Below are 23079 nucleotides of genomic sequence, written 5' to 3'. Positions count from 1 at the left end.
ATCTATATTCCATTTTTATATTCTTAATTTTCTTGGTGCTGAATATAAAACATACAGTGAGGAATTTTAAAAGTTACCTTTCATTGGTATTTTAAAATCATGAAAATGTAAACCTTGAAATCATTCCCTTAGGATTATAATGATATGCTTTACAGCTCTTGGTACATAGACTTAGAGAAAGGAATTAGATTGAAGCCAGAAGAGTAATATCCTTCTTCAACATCATCAACGAGAACTTTATATGCACCCTACATTATATAAATAGAGTTTTAGCAAAACCAAAGAAATGGGTAGTGTAAAAGAACAATGTCAAGAGTAAGAACATATAAGAGAATTAAAGAAAAGCTATACATTTCCATTTTAATAATCAACAGATTTTCTTTCATTAAAAAATTGAATTGACATGTAAAACACCACATTTTACAATATACAGATTCATAAGTTCTTTAAGAAAACGAACAAACAAAAACACATCAAGACATGCAACACTAGCATGTATTTCAGACTCTTGGTACATTGCTATGAGATCTTTATATGCTATTGTGTGCCTAATGCAGTCTGAAGGGAAAGAAGTTTGCTTCACTGCTGTAATAACAATCATCGTTTTCCAAAAAGCAAGGCAAGCTTCCCATTCAAGTGTGAGAGTTAGTTTTCACTTACTTGTAAAAATTAGCAAATTGATTTAAAAAAATAAGTAAAATAAAAAAGGAACTAGAAATAATTCATATAGCTCTCTTCTCCCACAGCTGGAATAGAAATTCTATCTAGAAATCCTCAAAGGAATATATAGCAAGTAGAAAGTGATCTCAAAACTAATATACAGCATGTTTTAGTTTGTGATTATTTAATTCTCTTCTCTAAACATGGATAGGTATAACAGATAATGAATTTTTCTCAAAAAGGCTATTGGACCATAACTGTAGACCTTGCATTCATATTCCAGGCAAGTTAAAGCACACTTTAACATTAGCATTTGTTAGTACCTTACCCATCCCTCCCTCCAGAATTCTTATGGCGAATGCTCCTTCCATGTTTTTAAAATCTCCTCTGTTCTATTACTTTCAATTCAAAGCTAGAACTAGCCTTTTAAAAATTATTCATCTGCTAGGCTTCCTAAAGTTTTGCAGTCTTTTTCATCACCCTTTCTCTTCCCAAGTTATTTTTCTTCACATGATACATTTTGCTAACATTTTTCAAAAGGCTTATGGATGCGTAGGCTGAAATCAGTAGATAAAAAATAAAAAATGACAGTAACATGGCAACTTTGATTCTCTATGTATTTTTGCTAAACTCTATTTTATTGTTGAAGTTGAACAGTATCTGACCAAAAAAAAAAAAAAGAATCTTAGGTAACATGTCATCACAAATAATAATTGTCCTACTGGGACAGCCTTAGGAGCCCCAACTGCCATAAGCAAACCAAATTCTAGGTGAAAAGGTAGCCCGGGTCCTATGAAGCATACTCCTTTGTGTTTAGGGGTTGTTTACATTTATGGAATTCTCTGGAACCACAGCATCCTTGATGACAAGAATGGGAATGGGAGCAATGGAACATTCCACTGAGGGCCTAGGGGAAGGCCACTGGTCCAAATGGGAGGCTATGAGAAAGGAAGATAACAAAAGATTAAAAAAACCTCATGTTTATGAATGTGTTTAACTCTTTTTACTTAAAAATATACCTAGCCATGTCTCAAGGCAGAAGCTTTGATATGTTCAAAATGTAAAACAAAACTACCCATTTAATATCATACATGGAATTAAAACATTTGGATACATTTTATTATTAAGTGTTTATTTTTTCTACCAAAAAAATAATAATAATAACGCAAAAAATAAACAAACAAAAAATACAGCCCATGCTGGGCTAGTAAAAAAAAACTCAGTCATGGATTTCTCCCCCTACGATCTGATGCTTTATTCTGTGTCCTAGAAAACACTGTTTAAAAAAATTTATACAACTGATTCTGCATATTCCAACTACTCAGGGTACTCCGCCGTACAGTGCAACCCAAGACAAGTCAACTACACTAAGTATTTGGGAGGTATACCCTTCTGTACAGCTCGTTTGTAAGCAATGCAAGTGCATAACCACTACTCTAATATAGTGCTCAAAAGATTAATTGAAACTTTCATCACATCTTCCCTCCTATAACAATACAACTGCAGGTAATTGCCGGATGCATCATCATCTTTTCCTCTTGTGAAACTTGGCATCAAGTCTCTACCGAAAGATGCATGGCAAAACATGCCACCGCTGTTGCTGCTTCTAGAAACAACTGGCAAAAAATATTTAAAGCTAAAATTTATTGCTCCAGATTTAACTCGCAGAACCATACTGTTGTGTACAAACTGTTAATCTCCATAGATGCTCAGACGTGATTGTCTCCTTGTGTCTAAACACACAAAATACAAGCTGCTATCTGTACAGTTTACAGTACTGAAACACATATATTTGAAAATGAAGTATAGATATGTACTTTGCAAAGATACATGATTTTACAGCAGGGGTTTACCCAAACTTATTTTTTACAGCCACTTTCAAAATAGACAACAACTTCACTAGGATAGCTAAATTACATCAAAGAATCAGTGTATCCAAAGTAAACAGACTGGCCAATTCCCCAAGCTCCCAGATTATTTTGATATGTCTTTTTTTTCTTTTCTTTTCCTTTTTTTTTTTTTTTTTGAAGAAACCCCTATACATAAAATGAAAATAATATCTGGATATTTTCTTCAGTGGTGGACTAAGCAGTTTCTTAAAACAAGACATTAGTTTGCCCTTCACTTCCAAATGCCTTGAAAATAAGATATACTACTGCTTTAAAAGAACCATCGGAATGCTTCAGCGCTGGGAACAGGTGTTCTCTATAAAAAAAAGAGCAAGAAAACACGTTAAGCTTACTTTCTATGCCAATACAAAATTAGAATTTTCTCCTTTATTCTTCAGCAACAGTTTTAGTCAATAAGGTACAACATAATGACTTGTATATTTCAACATTTAATAAAAAATAAATGATCAAGCTTAGAACACTACAAACATTAGAGTATTGAATCTAATGCTAACTTACTAAATGTAATGATTAAAACTCATTGGTCTAAAAATAGAGGAAACACAGTGTAGAACAGGGGTAGCCATTAGAATAAATGGGATGGCTCATGCCATTCATCAATAATAGGAGGACCAGCTAGCAGGTGTCTTTAAAATCTGTACCTGCTACATACACAGGCACCCTCTGTAAGACCAATATTTAGAACTCAGTGAAGTAATTTGTTTTTGTTCTGGAGAACTTCTTTTATGACAAGACTACAATAAATATTACATAAATATTACTTCTATCACTTAACAACTATCAATGCGGAATATTCCTACAGATAATCTAATCAGAGCTAGACTGACAAAATATATCACCCTTTTAAAGTAAGTCTGCATATTCAATAAATCAATATCATCTATATGAAACAAACTTACACTAACCAGTGATTCTCAATGGACCATGACTACCCTTTTGTACCATAAAAATACTACCGTATTCCAAAGGAATAATAAGCTAACACCAAAAGTTTGAGCAACTGCTTCAACAAAAAGTTAATAGTTACAATGGGGTTTTTTTTATTCAATGGTAGTTAAGCTATTGAATTTTCCTCTATATATTAACATTATAGCAATACATAATGCCACACTCTTTTTTATAAAACAGAATCCCATAGGTACATATTGAAGGTACATAAGAAACAAGTTAAGGCTAAATTTTCTCATAAGGGCAAATGAGAGTTAATTTTATTCCTTGTTAAACTGGTGCAACCAGCCTGTGTAGACGATAAGATGGCTGCTGAGGATAAATAACTAAATTAATTGTATACTGATTGTTACAAAAATATTGAATTAGTATAGAAGAACATGTACACACACCTTATAGAGTGTTAACATACAGTGTTAATAATACTTGAATTTCATATTTCAGAAAATACATGAAAAGTCCTACCACAAATACTTTTTGATAACTTGTTAGCTTTCATTTACTTTCTCACACATGCCTTATTTGATTGATACAGTCCTACTGTAGTAATGTCATCTAAAAATAAAAGTGTACTAATTGATCAAGATGTCAACTGAAATTTAAATATATAAAGCAACCATTTTGGAAAGCAAAACTGTTTTCACTATCTGTACTTAACATATTTTTTTATAAACTGTCCTCATAGCCAACACAATAAATTTCAACATGAATGTGGTAAGAACCAACTAATGGTATCGAATTCCAATTTGTATATAGATATATACATATAAACAAAAATATTTAACTTGTGAAGTATTTTCTGAAAGCACAAACTAAAAGGTTGTTGCTCCCACAAAAATGCTACTTATCTTACTAATATTTACTCCCCACTCCTTATGGTTTCATCTGTTTCCTTCTCTTCAGGTCACTGGGCATACCTTGGAGACGTATTCGTTGCTTGGTTTTTGAGAAAAAAACACCACTTTACTGCTTTCTAAGCTTAACTTTTCAATGATAAATGTAATAATGATAAATGCTCCTACATGCACTTAATCATTATTAAAGGAACTATGAATAAGAAACAATATATTCATTCTAATATTTATGCTTCACACACACACACACACAGTAAATGCAAACTTCGTTTGTAACAGATGCTAACTTGCTGCCTGATGCCAACTAAGAATAAATTTTATTTATGTATGCATACTTATATAAATGTAGTCATTTTTAACAAGTTAGATCCAAGCATATCCATGCAATTACAGATTCACATGTGAAAAATAAAACATGTGCATTTATATTCATATATATTCACATTTACATGTATAGTATATGACATAGAGATGCCAACTTACTCTCGGATGCCAACTGGAAACAAGATTGTAAATATATGCTTATATAATTTTGTATCCTGATAAACATATGTTTATGAAGATAAACAAAAAATACATGGAATACATTTTTCAATGAGGTGAACTCCTTATGTCTTAGATATTTTTAAATTTATTTTCCAGCTCTTTGCTCTGCCTGTGACCCTTTCCACTACGCACTGTTATTTATAATGTTTTTAAACAGACAGCTTTATAAAATGCCACCTGGGCTCAAAGGTCAATGTTGTGAGAAAAGAGATAAGCACTCCTCAATGCTTGTTAGCACAAAAATTAGATAATGCAATGGGAGAAGCAGAGAGCTGGTTTTCTATACTAACATGATCTGTCACAAACAGCTCCGTGGTGTGGGCATATTACTGTGCATTCGTTGAGACCAGCACACATCTCTACCTAAGGATATGGAGAACCCACTGCTCCCGGGAAAGGAGGAAGATAAGCAGGGAAACTTCTCTTAAATAATATTTCTCTCTTATATTAATATCTTTGATTGAGGTAATAAAGCCTAAAAATGATGAGGTGGGCACCATTTAGAACAAATTTTCAAGGCATTCACCAGAAACTTGAAGTGATGGATCTCTAGGAGTTTTACTAATAAAAAGTAACAAAGCTCCTTAGTGTACCATAGGCCACAAAACACAGGATGCAGAGCCCATCTCCTGCCCAAATTTTACTGGGCTCATTGGAAGTTTATGTTAGGGCTGGACTAAGTTCTTTTCAGGATGGGTGAAGCAACACTGTCATATATAAGGTTAACATCAGGCAACATCTTGGGTTAAATTACAGCTTTCTGATTGTATTAATTTGGGGATATATCTTCTCTAATTTTGTCAGCTGATGAGGTCGTCTTTATCAGAGGACTTCCATTTTAAATGGTGTGGGAGCTCTGGGGACCAACGCGGGGGATTATGCACCCCGGCCAGCTAGCTACCTTTGGGTTATATAAATTCAAGAGTCCCAGCTGGGGAATCACACTCTTGATGAGATTACAGTGACTTTCTGGATCTCAGTGATGCTTGCAGGAAATCGTTATCCTGAGTGACAGGAAAGCCAGATTCCCCAGGAAGGGAAGGGGGCGGGAGGTAAAGAATAGAATTGAGCTGATGGGCATTGTTCAAGGCAGCCTTCCCTGCTCATGCAGGTGCAAACACTGACGAACAGCAGTCTTGCTCCCAGGAGACCTGGGGAGCCGTCTGCAGCCCCCCTTTCTCTTTCCGGTTCTGCTGTAAAGCATCGTGTTCCAGAGGATTCATCCCTATATGAGCCAGATATGAAATGACCTTCAAGCTGACGTGAATGCCTTCTGTTTCCCTCCTAAATAACCTTAAAAAGCCAGCACATTTCTGTGAATAGAAGAATGATACAATCCAAGTCCAGCACATTTTACATTTACTTTTATAAAGAAAAGAAAAAAAAGCATACATATCCATGTCCCTGGAAGAAATGTAATTCGGTATGATTTTCATCAAACTAGCAATAAAGAAATAATTAAATGACATAAAATAGATAAGATTCCCAAAAGCTGGCACTTTAAGGATTAAGCATGTTTCTTTTCTTTCCTTCCTTTTCCTTCCTTCCTTCCTTCCTTCCTTCCTTCCTTCCTTCCTTCCTTCCTTCCTTCCTTCCTTCCTTCCTTCCTTCCCCTCCCCTCCCCTGCCCTCCTCTTCCCTCCCCTCCTCTCCTCTTTCTTCTTTCTCTTTCTCTCTCTCTCTCTCTCTCTCTCTCTCTCTCTCTCTCTCTCTCTCTCTCTCTCTTTCTTTCTTTCTTTCTTTCTTTCTTTCTTTCTTTCTTTCTTTCTGGTGCCTGCTAAGCAGTCACAGGGACTACAGTATCTTCTGGCTGATCAGGGCTTTACATCCTCTTGTTAAAAATATATCAAGTTTAATAAAAACTTACCTCCTAAAAAGTGAATGTGGAGTATCTCCAACTTTGTATATATGAAATATATTGGGTTGGCTATTCCTATCTAGATACAATATGTAAAATGTAGCAGTATTCTGGACACAATAAAATGAATTATTTTTAATAGAGCTAGACATGAGTTTTCAAAAAGCAACTCAATGTTAAAATTTACTTCAGGATGCATGTAATAAATTGAGATACTAATTATGACAGCAGCAAATTCTGTAGCTAAAGTTAAATGTATCTTTATATTTACTCAGACTAGCACACTTTGAAATCCAGAAGTCTCAATGATTTGCCTATGCCTTCAGAATTCTACTGTGAAACACGATGTCTCTAATGCAGGGATTTCCACACGGATGTCAGTATTTTAAGATACCAATATTCTTACACTATTCAAAGAATAAGCTTCTTCAATCCCATTTTTTATTAATAAAAGAAATATGTCATCTAATAATTTTCTGATTCCCATACATAATGATGCTTATCTAACCAAAAGCAAAGCGATTTGAAACCGTACTTAGCCAATGCAGCCTCTTGTAAACTATTTTGAAATATTGTTCTCACTATGAGGAGTTCCACTATAAGTTTTTAAACTCTTGGACATCCAAGGCCTTGGAATTGGAAACACCCGCTGCATTTGATTTGCCTCTTCATGTTCGGGTTTGAAAACCTTAATGAACCACTGAATGTTGCAATAAAAAGTATCTGAATCGATATGACAAAATATAATAGTAAGTCCTATTTTTTGCTTTTAGATATTTGATTATATTTGCTTCAAACTTTTGGATTTTTAAGATGAACAAAAGGAAAAGAATCCCGGGTGGTGGAAAAAAAATATTTTTTCATGATTTAATTCACAACAATGCTAAAATATCAAGTTATGTAGGTTAACGTTTTTACTGACAAAATTTCAAAACCTGCCTGGCTGAATGTAAATACACACACACACATGCATATGAATATAAATCTTTGGATAATTAATTGGTCTAAAATGATACCTAGCAAATGTTAGAAATGCCCCAAAATGGTTTTAGCAGAAATATTTTTCCATATCCTATTTATAAATAGCATATTAAAAAATCATAATCCAGCAACTACAACAGAATTATTAGCAAGCACAGATAGAGCACAGGTCAGTAAGTGTGAGAGACAATTTATAATAGATGATAATCTCACAGTGCAGTAGTTCACTATTATATTCAAAAGCAACTTTATATTTTAATACCTTAATTTAAAAATATGTGAGTTGATGTATATATACACTGTTTTCACTTTTAAAATTATATCTAACTTTCTCCTTCCTTTCTGCTGCAATATATATGTATTATACATATACAGTATATATATGTATTATATATATCAGTTTAACTTTTCTCATAATTCAGATTCACTTCTCATATAAGCTGTATAAGACTGGTATACTCACATCTTATTTTAGCCATTATCCATATGTAAACCAAAAAACACCTATCAATATTACCAGTAATTGGAATGTTCGACCCCTCTTTAAAAGGAGGAAGGCACCAAATAAGTAACTGGATAATTTTATGACCCGATTTTAGGGGGCCTTAAATATGATTATAAGGAGTATTTTTCTTTTTTGATTTCCAAATTGACAGTTGTGGCCAGGGTTCCTCTGATTCATGGTGGAAAACTGGAGATAGCTTTTTCGTTAGCATCGATTCTCTGCGGGCTGTGGCTCTTGCTACTGCCTTGGGACTAAGAGGGCTCTTCCTCCCCATCCTTGAGGAACACTGCCACCCTCCCACGGCGATGGCATGACTTCAGACCGTGATGGCAGGGCTTTAGAAGGGAAGCCCGGCTAACTTTGATAAATGGAAAGATGAGTTTATATATTATGTTGCACAGGTACTAAGTCAAGTCAATATGACAGGAGAGCTGGTTAGGAAATCAACTGTCCAAAGGGAATTTGTGGATGGGGTAGGAGCGAGTCAGCAGGAAGGAAAGTAACAGCTGAATTAACATCATGATTCACACTCATCAAGTAGTGACCAGGAAAGGCATTCACTTTTGGCCCTAGTATCAAAGGTAACTACTTTATTTAGGCAAGTCTCTTGATTACTTCAAATATAATTATATTTCAGTTAATTTTGGTAAAAACACTCCAAACCACATCATTCCAAGAAATAGGTAAATTTACTGTATTATAAGTAGGTAGTTTAGTGATTAAAATGTTCTTGGACTTATAAAAATAAAAACATAATAGAATGGTACCTGCAATAAAAAAAAGAATTTATTTCAATGACCCTCAAATTAAAAAGGCATTTTTGAAAAATTATTTTAAAAATCATTTTTAACCTTATGTATAAGAGTGTGAAAGGAAATTAAAAGTAAAATTGAGATTTAAAGAGCAAAGTTTAGGCTAATGAAATCTATACTATACTGTCAAGGATGATTAAAAATATCTAAAGTTAATTTCATTTGTATCTGTTTATATGTCATTTATGAATATATGTAAATATAGATGGTTACATTATAAATAAATCTGGCCCTAGCTGATTTGGCTCAGTGGATAGAGCGTCGGCCTGCGGCTGAGGGGTCCCATGTTTGGTTTCAGTCAAGGGCACATGCCTGGGTTGTGGGCTCGACCCCCAGTGGGGATCGTGCAGGAGTCAGCTGATCAACGATTCTCTCTCATTATTGATGTTTCTATCTCTCCCTCTCCTTTCCTCTCTGAAATCAATAAAATGTATTAAAAATAAATAAATACATCTGAATACACACATACACACACACACACACACACACACACACACACTGCCGAGACACAAGTAAATAAATATATCTCCCCTCAAAGTCTCCCTATTAATTCCTGCTGAATACAACAATAAGTTTAGGTGAGATTACTGAAAGTCAGCTATTGGAAAACAAAAACATTCTTTTCAAGAGCACATTGTTGAATAATTTTGAAATATTTTGGTTAATTCTGAAGCAGGCAGTGAACTTTCCTGTTTTTTATTGAAGAGAAAAAGATCCATATAAAATGTGAGGAGATAGGCGTGGACTTAAACAATATTAACTGCCCTAGCCAGTGTGGCTCAGCTGGTAGGAGTGTTCTCCCCTACACCAAAAGGTGGGCCAGTTCTATCCTGGTCAGGGCACAGACCCAGGCTGCAGGTTTGATCCCAGGACCAGGCTGGTGTGGGAGACAACCAATAGATGTTTCTCTGTCATCCCCCCCTCCTCTCAAAAAATCAATTAAAATATTAAGAAGTGATTTTGTTTTAAACTATGATTTGGACAACCTCTAACTTATATTCAAGTAAAACAGAATAGTTAGACCTAGCCTTTATAAGAACAATTCAAATTATGGTGTTTCACTTTGATTATTACAGATCTGAGAATTTTTTAAATATTCATTTTTCTATATTATCTAACAAGTGGACATAGGTTTAATAGAAATGTTCTCTTAAGGCAGTGACTCTCAACCTTTCTAATGCCGTGACCCTTTAATACAGTTCCTCAAGTTGTGGTGACCCCCAACCATAAAATTATTTTAGTTGCTACTTCATAACTGTAATTTTGCTACTGTTATGTATTATAATGTAAATCTCTGTGTTTTCCGATGGTCTTAGGCTCTACAGCAGCAGTTCTCAACCTGTGGGTCGCGACCCACAGGTTGAGAACCGCTATCAGGGTCGCCTAAGACCACCGGAAAACACAGATATTTACATTACGATTCATAACAGTAGCAAAATTACAGTTATGAAGTAGCAACGAAAATAATTTTATGGTTGGGGGTCACCACAACTTGAGGAACTGTATTAAAGGGTCGCAGCATTAGAAAGGTTGAGAACCACTGTCTTGAGGTAAGCTCTGTAACATCTGGCTAAAGCCATTGAACTTCATTTGGTTCAGAATCTTCTTTGACAAATACCCAAATACTGAGATAGACCCAGCCTAGAAACCAAAGCATGTTTCATGTCCATCAATTACTTAGAAGAATTTAGAGAAAATTTCAAACATTTCAGAAAATAATGTATGTGGTTATGACTATACTTCTGAAAATAATATGTAGCTTTTGAATTATTTCCTCTTTAAAAGTTTTTTAATAACTGCAATTGCTGTCTGAATTGTTCAAATTCACAACCACTCCGACTTTTTAATCTCTCTCCTTAATATTCTTCTGAAATAATAAAAGTAAAAGGTATAGAGTCAACAATTATTAGAATTTCATTTTATCAAGTTATTATACATTACTTAACTCTTTAGAAACATATTTTGGATAATCTGTCTCATTAAGAGGATATGCACTCTTAAGCATTGTCCACTACCATGACATCAGCAAGACTCAAGCACTTAGATTCAAATTTCTCCTCAGGGAATTTGCATGAACTACTTTTTCTGTAAGTATTATGTTCTCCATCTTTGTGCAGACACAGTCTCCTCCACATAAACCAGGAAAGTAAATTAATAAGCCTAACTTTGTTTCAGGCATGGGATTTATAAGATATCGTGGCTACTATTCTTTTGTCCCTTTTTTTCTGGAGTCTTTTCTATACATGCAATTCTGTATTTTTCAGGAAGTTCTCCTGACAATCATTTAAAACTTATACTACTTTTGAACAATTAGTTGCTTATGGATGCTGGGTAGCCTCTGTCTCCCTAAATGCCATCATTAATTTTGTGTTTCCCATCTTGGCCTTTCTATGTTTCTAATTGCAGGCTTGAAAGAATTACTCTTAAAATAAAATTCAAAGAAAAGAAAAAGCACTAGTTTCTCTGAAACTATCCCCCCGTCCCCGACTTTGGTAAATAAAAACAATGCTAAATGATTCTAGTGGGTCTATACCCAGACTCATGGCATCTTTCCAAAAATTGTGAGACATTAACCATTTCCACTATTTTTTTATTTAAATCAGACACAAGAAAATGAACTTGACCATAATAATCCTTCCTGCCACAGGTTCCTACTGATTTCCTTTTAATCAGTAACACTATGGTCTGCCTACCCATCCACCATTTCTCCATCCTCCCTCCCTCTCTTTTTTTTTTCCCCTTTATTCCTTTACTTCTCTCTTTCAATATGGCTCTTTTTCTTATTCAAGTCAAACAAGTGTTTCCAGTATTCTGTAAAATACGTTTGAAATAACAAGTCACTCTGTAGATTCTCAGGATGTTCAAATGTTTAAGGCAAGTATTTTTTTCTTATTCCTAAAAAAATTCTGGAATACTACATAACCACGTGATGTAGCCAAGTAGAGATCATAGGTAACAGTTTGTATTTCTTATCTGAGTCTCGGGAAGAACCAAGCTAGGGATGAATCAAGAAATCCCAAGATTTTTAAATAGGTGTGAGATGCTGCCAAAATATTTTTAAATTCAATTTTATCATTTTTAGTGTGTCCATTTCTTGGACTGAGAATTAAGATCATAAGTATCTTGGATGAAATAAGATATAGAGTTAGGAAATTTATATGGATATTGAAAAAAAGCAGTACATGTGTTTGTGTGTTTTTATCCACAACATTTACAACATGTCTTAGAAATTAACAGTCCCTACCTAAGGATTTGTTAAACTGAATTGATCAATGGCTTACCACATGCTTGGTAACATGTCATCCTATATAATAAAGAGCTAATATGCTAAATAGACCTGATGGTGGAATGACCTTCCAGAATGACCAGTGGGCGGGGGGTGGGGCCCGGGGCTGCGAGGGCCGAGCCCCTTGCACGAATTTCATGCATCAGGCCCCTAGTGTATTCGTAAATACACAGAAAAGGTACAGATCTGCTTAGGCACAGTAAAGACACACTATTTATAGAAACACATTTAAATGTTACTCTTTATCTTGTGAACATTGTTCCATTCACAAATATAATTTCTTTCCTCACTACAGACTTGTTTGATAGTGTTGTTGCTGTCACTAAACTAGTGTTTTTCAAACGCTTTTGACTGCAACCAACAGTTAGAAATACATTTGACATAGCAGCCTAGCACATGCATGCACACACATTTACGGATACATACATAACTGAAACAGAAGTTTAACAATATGTACTCTTACTATATGTGACACACTCATATTTTCTGTCCTGCTCTATTCTAGTCTACTTTACAAAAATCCTGGTGGTAAACAACACACACTGGTTTCATGGACCACTAATGTGCTGTCACCTGGAGTTTGAAAAACACAGCTCCATGCCATATAAATAACATACTTATGTGAAAAGAATCACCGTGAGGAAAATCCAAAACCACTCCGCTTCATAATGAATTTAACTCTATATATAGCAGCCTTATATAAAATATCCAATATGCATTTCCATTGGGATGGAAAAGGCCAGTTTTTGTTTTTCATGAATAAACATTAGAGCAAACAAAGTATTTAATGTTTACTAGGAGTTTCCACATCTGCTCACTTCTCATCCATATACATACAACTGAGAATTTTATCTATTTTCCTTATTCTTGACTCCATTAAAACCATCACTGATATCATTTAACCTTATTATAAACAAGAACATTTCCCATAGATAGGCCTTTCCCCAATAGGCATTCTACTGCCACTGATTTACCATCACTCAGAACCATCATTTCCACACAATTAAGTTTACATAGTTTATTCTTTTAGAAATGTATTTCATCTCTTTTCACTATGTAAAGTTTTGGAGAAAATATATCCTCTTTGGAACTCACCAGATTTGCTGAAATACACAGAAATGCCCATGACTCTTCCTGATCTATAAATACACAGCCCTTTCTCTTGTCATTCTACTTGATCTCTCTTCTTTTGACATTATCAATCATCCAGGTTGTTTTTAAGTCCTTGAGCAAGAAACCGCACTTTCAGCACAGTTTTTCCCATAGTATGGCACTTTCTTCACTTTCTTCAAAATGTCTTTGGAAATATTAATTTAGATATTCAGATGCAGATGAGCTCTAAAAGAGATCCGATGTTTCACCCATATTGGATGTATTCTGCTTTAGCTACACCTTAGAATTATTCTACTAAATGTTTCAAAGGCATAAGTGAAAATAACGTCAGCCATAACACAAACTGTTTCTCCTTGTCTCTAATTCAGCTGCCATGCCACTGAACTTGAACCTCGGCTCAGACTCCCAAACCAAATGAACTGATCAAGTCATGAAAATCTTCCTTGTTTTTACAGTTTCCATTCTCTGCAAAACTTCTGTATCTTATCTTGACAATGTTCCTTCTAAATATGTACCACATTGCTTTCCTGGCTTGAATATTCCTTTCTCTTTTGTTTTCAATGCTGTCTTGGTTGATATTCCAAATCTTTTAGGGCTTATCACAAATTTCTCCTAGAAAACCACCAGGCTTTTCTATTATTGCCCACTAACTTCATTTTATAACTATTCTCTTATTAAAAATAAAAAAAGAAAGCTCTACATAGTCACTTCATTCACTTATCTCAAAATGTATGTCTACCTGTTTTATTCCCCCTACACACATACTTATCTTCCAAAACAAAAGTAACGCTACACTGTTCCAGTATTTGTTAAATATGTTCTCCAACTAGAACTCATGATAAGCATTTAACCATTCGTTCCTTACAATGATTTTCTTAAACTCACTGATTCATATTTAGAATAATCCTTTGTGTCTGTCCAGATAGAGAAAATAGTAGCCAAATGAAGGTACCGAGTTAATAAAGTGAAACACACACACACACACACACACACACACACACACGCGCTTTACTAATTAATGGTGGTGATGTGCCTTTGGTGGACAGAGGAAAGGCACTAACTTACCTAAACTGGCTCACCACATCCACTGACTACCTTGGGTAATTTGAAGTTTTCCTGGGCGTTTGACAGACGTAAGAACAGAAAAACTTGTTTACTGAGTTTATCTCTTTCCAAGTGAAATCAAGCCAGATCTTTGGTGAACTGGATGATTAAGACAAATGTTCAGAAAATGCAATCCTCTACCTGAGCTTTATTTTTTCTACCTGTTCTAAGTAACATGTTATTGCACTGAGTTATTTCTAAATATAATTGTTTTATACTCTACTTTTTATTGATGACTTTAAAATAGGAACAAGAAGTTGCATAGCTTCTTTCGGTATGCAAAGAACACAACCTATATGCAATATTAAAAAGATGTAAGGTACACTGATATTAGCCCCCTTTTACAGGTGAGTAAATAAAGTCAGAGAAGTTTGCTGATGTATATAACATTGTTCAAGTGGTAATTGACTTGATACTACTGGCTCTTCCCACAACCTGTCATAAATGTGGCCAAAAGTAAATAAAAATATACTTTTTAATTATCCTATATAATGAAGAGCTAATATGCTAATTAGACCAAACAGCAGAACGACCATCAGGATGACCTTCCAGACAAAGCTGGGGCTGTGAGGGCCGAGCCCCTTGCACGAATTTCATGCATCGGGCCTCTAGTAAATAAATAAAAATCCAAGAAACCAGTGGAATATTTTCTGATTATAATTTATATTTTGTATATATCAGCCAAAGAAATATATCTTTAGTTTTAGTTTTTTAATAAGTAATTGTTTGCTTTGCCATTTTCTTTTAAGTGAAATTGGTGGGTTAGATATTAAGAAATAGGGAAACCCCAAAAATGTTAAGGCTCCTTCTCATACCTGGCTATGAATCTAGTGCCCTTAAAATAAATTAAGAGAAAGCCCTGAAGTTTCACAGAGGAAAAAATATTTCTCATAATGTTTTAGAGTAGAAGTTAACAAGCCTGCTGGGATCCTTTTAGCCCCTGCAGAGCTAAGTCTTCAACATTATTAAATGGCTGTCGCCTCTGAAGTATGGTGCAACATAACTCAATAAACAACAGAAAACATATGATGCCGAATGCAGGGAGGCTTTTCGATTACCCTGCAGAATAATTCAATTTCAGGACAGGTGTTTGCATGTGATGGAACAAGATATGACTGAAGGATAAAACCACTCGTGTGCCCCTCCCCCAAGATTTTGAACCGCCTAAGGAGCATAGCATAATGTTAGATGAAAAAGGATGTTAAGAAGGAGCAGAACCGCCACTCCACAACTGAAGGAACCAAACTATACATGTACGCATCCTCAAAACTTCCCCTGATTACAAAAAAACTTTTCTGAAAACAAGTTTTTGTGGGTCTTTTTTGGTAAAAAAATTATATTTTCTGGAGCGCTGTGCTTCCCCAGCCAGGTCATCTCATATTCTAATGAGTGACTGAACATCACACTTTAACAATGAAAGATTTTGCCATTCTTTTGGGTCAAATTTTGCTTTTGTAAAAGCCAATCAAAAAATAAGAGGAAAACTAAAAGAGAAGTCATCATTTCTCCAATTTGTAAGTTTACATGGTACTTTTAACAAACCATTAATTTATTTAATTCAATCATTTTATCTGCTGTATGACATATAATGAGTTTTTAGCATTTTTGTATAATCTGAGTAAAAATAAATGTCAAAAATGGAAGAGATCTACTCTTGTGAAATTTATTGAATAGCAGGACATTTTGTCATTCTTAAAATATGAATTGTCTTCTGATAAAGTGAACTACATATTCAGACTATCTGACCTATTGAGGTTGAACAGTAAGTTCTAAGAGGACCAATTATTTCAGAACAGTTTACGAAACACTACGACTTATTTCTGTAGAATACCCAAACGGTTTTATGTTTTCCTTCTGTAACCATAAAGAATATTCTACCAATGTTTTCAGGGTCACCCCAATATACATCTTCAGTCTCCAAACTGGTAAGCCACAGCAAACATGGATGAAATGTCCTTTCTTTTGGACACTTTTCAATATTTAGTCTTACAGACTATTTTTATTAATTGTCCTATATTTACCAGTCTGTCAGTCTGACTATACAGAACTTTTAACTTTTCACCCAGGAAAACAGTTGGCTAAGACTAAGCAAAATATGCAGCAATACAATCATCTACTCATAAAAATGTTTAAAAATCAAGAAACTTTTATTTCCCTCATCTTAAGATACAATTTCCATTCTTATTTAAAATATCCAAGTGTTTTTCTCTGATTAAAGTCTACAGTTTGTTGTTGTTTATTGCTCTGATGGGCTTTCTGATTGTATTTTGTCTGATGATGACTAAATTTCAAACAAACATTCTTATAGGATAATTTAAAAATGGATTTTAACTGCTTTTATTTTACTATTCTTAATTAACATTCAAAAGATTGCTTATAATTTACATGATATTTGGATAGGTGGATGTATTATTTTCATTTAGGAATTATCAAAAATGTATGGTTCTTTAAAAACAACTTTGACTGCCTTATATTAAACCTGGTGATGGGAAGAGAATTCCATCGAACTTGTATTACAGTCATACCTTGGCTACAACTATACTTATTTTGTTACTTTAGTCCAAGCTACCCTTGTCTGTGCTTTTTCCTTATCCTATATGAAATTTGGTGTCTTATTTCTTTATTACATTCTAGTGTTAATATACTGTTATTTTTAAATATATTTTATTGGTTTTTTTACAGAGAGAAAGGGAGAGGGAGAGAGAGAAATATCAATCAGCTGCCTCCTTGCATACCCCCTGCTGGGGATGTGCCTGCAACCAAGGTACATGCCCTTGACTGGAATTGAACCTGGGACCCTTGAGTTCGCAGGCCGTCGCTCTATCCACTGCGCCAAACCGGTTAGGGCAATATACTATTATTTTGTTTAAATATATTGAAAAGTTTTCCTTTCCCTTTGATAGTTACATATTTGCATTTTGAGATTAAAGCACAAATTTATATTTTCATTCAGGTATGTTTTTGATTCTTTAAACTGAACACTGAATCCTCATTTTTAAATTATGATCTAAATGACAAACAACTAGATGTTTCCATTTAAGATGTAAAACATTTGTATTTTACCTATAAACATGTTCAAGTCACCAAACTTCAAAAACTTATGGCATGTTCAGTTACCAACTCTTACTATTTAACTACACCGACTCTGAGTTTGCGTGACACACTTCTTTTACTGTGGTCATCAGATGAGTTTCTCCAGGAAGTAGGTGCCCTCTTCCTGTTCAAGCTGCAGACAATGCTTGGTCCAGGATTCCTCCAGTGCCATTTATGTGGTTGGGGCTCTTAGAACTTAGCCTACATACGAAATGGGTCCTTCCTCCCCTAAAACACTCTTAGTTATCAAGTTGGGGGCAGTATCTGGATGTTTTCCACCAAACCCCTTAGAAGTTCAACCGAACTTATGGAAAGTTATTGTTGGCCTATGCATTCAGCAGATAAATCTTAAAGAGAAAAAAGGAGAATGTAATTGTCCTTTTTCCTGACTTTCCAGTTCCTCAGTCTCTTCATTCTAATGTGTCCTTTTCAAGTCCCTCCACCAACACAAGGGAAGCCTGGGTAGCCAGTGTGTGTGTAACTCACAGCAGAGCCAAGAGTGGGGGCAGGGAAATCTCCCGAGGCTCTGCTTACTAATGTAATTCCATAAATCAGCTAATGGGAGAGAAACCAGATCTGTGTGGTCTCTAATGCTGTCCCACAGAGATCAATCATGTCACCTGAACAATGTTCAGGGCCTAAGAGGCTGGGGTTGCCCATGGGACAATTTTATCCCTTGAGCTATACATATCAGGTTGGGATATTTTTAAAAAGTTAAGTGTCAGAAATAGAACTGCTGTGAATACAAAAACTGGAAGATTACCTTTGTATGACACAAAGTGCTATTATGCAACCTATCATAATATGAAATCACATGTTTCTTAAAGTATTTGGGAATATGGATCATTTAGGATACAAGTTTTTAACACGTTTTGTCATATAAGGGGGATACAGCATTTGTAAAAACTCCTTTAAATAATTAATGATGGATGATTTTTAGATATAGTAACTGAATAAATGACTAGTGTTACGTGCAAATATATAGTGCACAATATCATAGAAAAAATTAAATTAGTCTTGTGTGCATTGTTATCATATGAAATATATTAAAGGGGTGATTTAATAGGCCTATTTCTGAGGCATTAAGATGCTCTTAACATGAGACGAGGCAGAAAATGTGGAAATAAGTAAAACAGAGTTTTGAAAAGAATGCTAGGTGGGAGGCTTTAAAAAATGTGGGCAAGAATCCCAAAACAACCATGTGAGTGTACCTTCATTTCCATTTACTCACCCAGAAAATCTGAGTATGCCTCCAATCTTTGGGATGAGAATAAGTCAAATATAAGAATTGCACAGGAGGTTTGAAGGGATAAATAAGAATATAAGTAATGATGAGATCCACATATTAATTGGAGTCCATAATTTAAAGCCAACAAATACTAACTACTGAACTCACTCCTGAAATCCACAGGTAGCATCCATAATAAATCCTCAAATCACCATCCTCAGCTAGGGTGTCTATCCAATCTCTAAAACGTCTCCATAGCTGATGAGAACTTACAGGGACCAAATGAGAGAGGGAAGCAGGCCAGGAGGAGGACTTGTCACCAACCCACAAGCACTGCCGCAGCTTTGCTTCAGCCATGTGAACCCTGTCACTCTGACATGTGGCCAGTTGGTTTCCTAGAACCCTAACTATGTGGTTACACATGTGTTTAAGGCAATCATGCCACCATTGCTTTATATTAATGATCTCGATAGAATCTCAGTCAATTAAACAAACAAACCAAAAACCTCACAACTTCTTCTTCTTTCTTTTTGACAAAGAACATTTCACTAATAATCTTAGCCTTGAGCCATGACCCATTCTCTGGTGGGATGAGTACCTAGTTAGGAAAACTTCTTCAGAGTTCTACAGAGAGAGAAATGTGTTTCCCCTCCCGCTCACACCCCTTCTGAAGAGCAACAGAACTTTTAAGCACTTGGATGTTAAACAATAAGAAAAAGCAATACTATGGAATAATATGTGATTGAAATGCGTAAGGTATCACAAGATTGTGGGAAAACTATCAAAAGGAAGAAAAAGGAAATTTATGAAATGTGTTTAGACTGATAAATCAGCACAGCAACTAGTATAGGAAACCTACTGGCACTCACATCAAGCTCCTACGGAGTGGTTGTTTACTAAGTGAATCAGAATTACTCACTGGTCCTATCAACTACATACCCGAAACTGGTATGCAGGCAGCACCATGGGTCTAGCTATAAAGACAAGGCCTACCAGCAACACCACGTCTATAATTCTAGATACTATCTATAATTCAAAAATAAAAAGAAAAGCCAGGTAATACTTATCAACCAGATTAACAGGAAATTTCAGGATGAACTGAATTTTCATTTCCCATGGGCCTTAGAGACCTAGAGAAGTTACAATAAATTGATCTAGAAAAGAGAACCCAAACGCTAAAAACTAACTTTTGCGGCCTAAGAAAAGACATGCACCTGCATTTTAATCATTGTTATTCTCTTTGCTGAAGCAGAGTTGCCAAAGAAAATGTAATAAACTGCTCTGGAGTAAAGTCAAACTTTCAACAAAGAGATGAGTACTCATACAAAGAGGAATAAATACAACATTTTGATGGAACCAATCACAATCAATAATCCTATCAATATATACTGATTGTTTTTGGAATCCCAGAGTATTTTGGGCTTTTCTTTATATTAATAAAATTTTGTTGGAAAATCTGTATCTTATTTGTGTTCAAACTGCAACAAAAATCTCCCACTCTTATCTTTCATTCTCTTAAAGACCAGTCCTTTGTGGATAAAACTCCTTTAAGCAGCGTTCACAATTTTTTAAAAGAACATGCAGGTGCCCTTCTGGCGATAACTTGTGAGAGCCACTATCACCCTACAAACCAGCCCACAGAATACTCTCAAATGCTAAATTTACCACCCCTGGTCTCATATTCATATGATCATCTAGCCATCTACTCTGTGAAATTCATCAAGAATCCAATTATGATCATTTGTCCATATTTCTTTGCTAAAAATACTGCCAACACCATTTACCTGTGGTTTTCCATTTCCGCCCTGTTTGTTTTGGTCAGGTTACCATGGATGTGTTTCCACCAAACACATCAATCTTTGTATTTAACATAACTAAAAGTCTAATTTAACATTTAGTGATCATCAATACATTGTCTCTTTGAAGGACATCCAGGAAAAGGAAACTACTGTGGACCATACAGGGTATCAACCAAAACTGTGCTTGTGCATAGAACAATTCTGTGGCCACAAAACGGTTACTTTGTCCAAAGCAGAGCCCAAAGCATGTATCTTTCGGTAACTGGGTTCTTTCTGAAACTATGTAAAACAATTCTCAAGTAAAATTAGGATCACCTGTATGACTTGAACTAATTGTATCCCTTTATTCTAAATGAACATCTCTTTAAAAATCGCAGGTGGTATTCAGCTTTCTCAAAAAATACTAGATCTTCAGAAAATAAAATGGGAAACGTGGAAGAGAACTATTCTAGAAGCGGGTAGAAAAGCCCCCTATAGCATCCAAGTATTTCAGCTTCCATGATTACTGTGTGTGTGTGTGTGTGTGTGTGTGTGTGTGTGTGTGTGTGTTTCAATGGGCACATAGGCTTGTGTGCCACAAACCGTGTCCTCACTGTTATAATTGGGGCCACTCGTAAGCCTCTCCTAGCCAATAAAAGTATATAGAATGTGATGTGTCCAATCCTCCTTTGGGCAGAGATGCTTTCAAAAATAATCAGAAGGGGAGGGGGTATTTTAACCACCAAGGAAAATGTTTTACCATCCTGAATGTGAAACTTCTGCTTTTTCAAACCAATTACATTAGGTCCCCCCCGCCCCCCTCGAGATAAAGAGGAGGGACGCCCTTCCCATCTGGAGGGCGGTTCCACAGGAAGTGCAGCTGGGGAGGGGGTGACGCCGTGCCCTCCGCACACCACCTCCAATCAATGGTATCTCACAACCTGAATGAAGCTTCGGGGAAGGGGTACTGCATCTTGAAGCCAGACAAGAAGCCCTGAAGGGGAGAGGAGAGGGGAGAAAGGAGGGAGGGGGGTAGACTGGGAAACAAGAAATCATCTCCTCTGACCTCTAGCGAAGTGCCAGGTTTTTTCTTTAGCTCTTCACATTTTCTAAATTTGCAGATCTGGTGTCCCGTTTTGCGGTTCCTGCAACTGCTGCAGACGCCACAGTTGATGAGCCTCTTGCAGGGCACGCAGACCCCACACCTTTTCCTCTTCTTCTTGGCCGGGTTGGCTCCGCCAGCTCCCCCCGAGGAGGACGAGGAGGAGGAGGAATGATTCTGCGGGCAGTCTGCCAGATTGGCAATTTGAAACGCACTGTCTGTGACGGCTGCTGAGGCTGCTGCGGGGGAGTGAAGGGCTGTCATGACGATGACCCCTGGAGGTAATGAGATGCCCCCTAAAGCCGGGATAGCGGAAAAAGTCCCCACGCGCTCGGGGAGATTCATTATCTCTGCTTCAGCAGCGCCGCATTTGAGCTTGTTCATGCATTCCCCCGCCAAAGGTCTGCAGTGTTCAGGGGATAAGGTGGAGAGGAAATTAGTATTTGCCATTTGCAACGACGGCTCTGGCGCGCAGCCAGCTTTCCCCAGCCTCTGGGAGTCGTTTCGGTGGTGCATGCCGGTCCTACTGCCGCCGCCGCCGCCGCCGCCGCCACCGCCGCCGCCGCCGCCGCCGCCGCCGCCACCACCGCCGCCGCCGCCGCCGGCGGGGAGGATCGCCGAGGAGGAGGAGGCGGAGGAGGAGGCGGCGGCGGAGGAGGATTTCCTGCCGCCCCCGCCCCCCCCCCCGCCGCCCCCCCGCCCCCGCCGCCGCCCCCGCCCCCGCCGCCGCCCCCGCCCCCGCCGCTGCCCCAGAGCATGGCGGTGGCGGCGGCGGCGGTGGCCGCGTTGTCGCAGTTCCAGGGGGACATGCCGATGCGCGCGGCGGCCGCGGCGGCGGCGGCGCTGCTGGGGAAGATGGGGGTGGTGATGCGCGCGATCTTGGCCGCCTGCGGGAAGGCGCCCCCGTTGGTCTTGTAGAAGGAGGTGGCGAAGGAGCGGTAGCGCTCCATCTCCGAGTTGTAATCCACAAGGCTGTTGAGGGCCCCCTCGGGCAGGTGGCTCTCCTTGGGCAAGCCCGGGGCCTCCGGGCCCGGCCCGGGCTCCACGCAGACATTGGTGTTCATGGTGCAGGGGGGGAAGAAGGGGTGCAGGGTGGAAGTGGGGACCGCCGGGTCCGACGCCTGGCTGGGGAAGGGGGAGAGGTGAGGGGGCGGGAAGGGGGTGATGGTGGTGGTGTGGGGGCGGGGGTCGAGGCGGGAGGGGAAGGTGGGTCCGGGCGGGGAGAGCAAGGTGAGGGCTGCTCTATTCCTCTCTGGGGCGCATGTCCACAGACGGCGAATTCCCAGGCAGCGTCTTCCTTGG

General features: G+C 37.3%; 1 protein-coding gene across 1 annotated transcript; it reads right to left on the bottom strand.

The window, feature by feature from the left end:
• Nucleotides 1-329: 329 nt before the first annotated feature.
• On the bottom strand, nucleotides 330-22841 carry CXXC4 (CXXC finger protein 4). Its single transcript, XM_008150237.3, is given in 3 exon segments — nucleotides 330-2865; nucleotides 21742-22475; nucleotides 22478-22841. Coding segments are annotated over 3 exon segments (1143 nt in total). The 3' UTR covers nucleotides 330-2820.
• Between the last annotated feature and the right edge of the window lie 238 nt (nucleotides 22842-23079).

This window comes from Eptesicus fuscus, chromosome 2 (assembly GCF_027574615.1).
Source record: "Eptesicus fuscus isolate TK198812 chromosome 2, DD_ASM_mEF_20220401, whole genome shotgun sequence".
NCBI classification, from domain to species: Eukaryota; Metazoa; Chordata; class Mammalia; order Chiroptera; family Vespertilionidae; genus Eptesicus; species Eptesicus fuscus.
The sequence above is the reverse complement of the archived record's forward strand: the minus strand, read 5'-3'. Positions and strand labels throughout refer to the sequence as shown.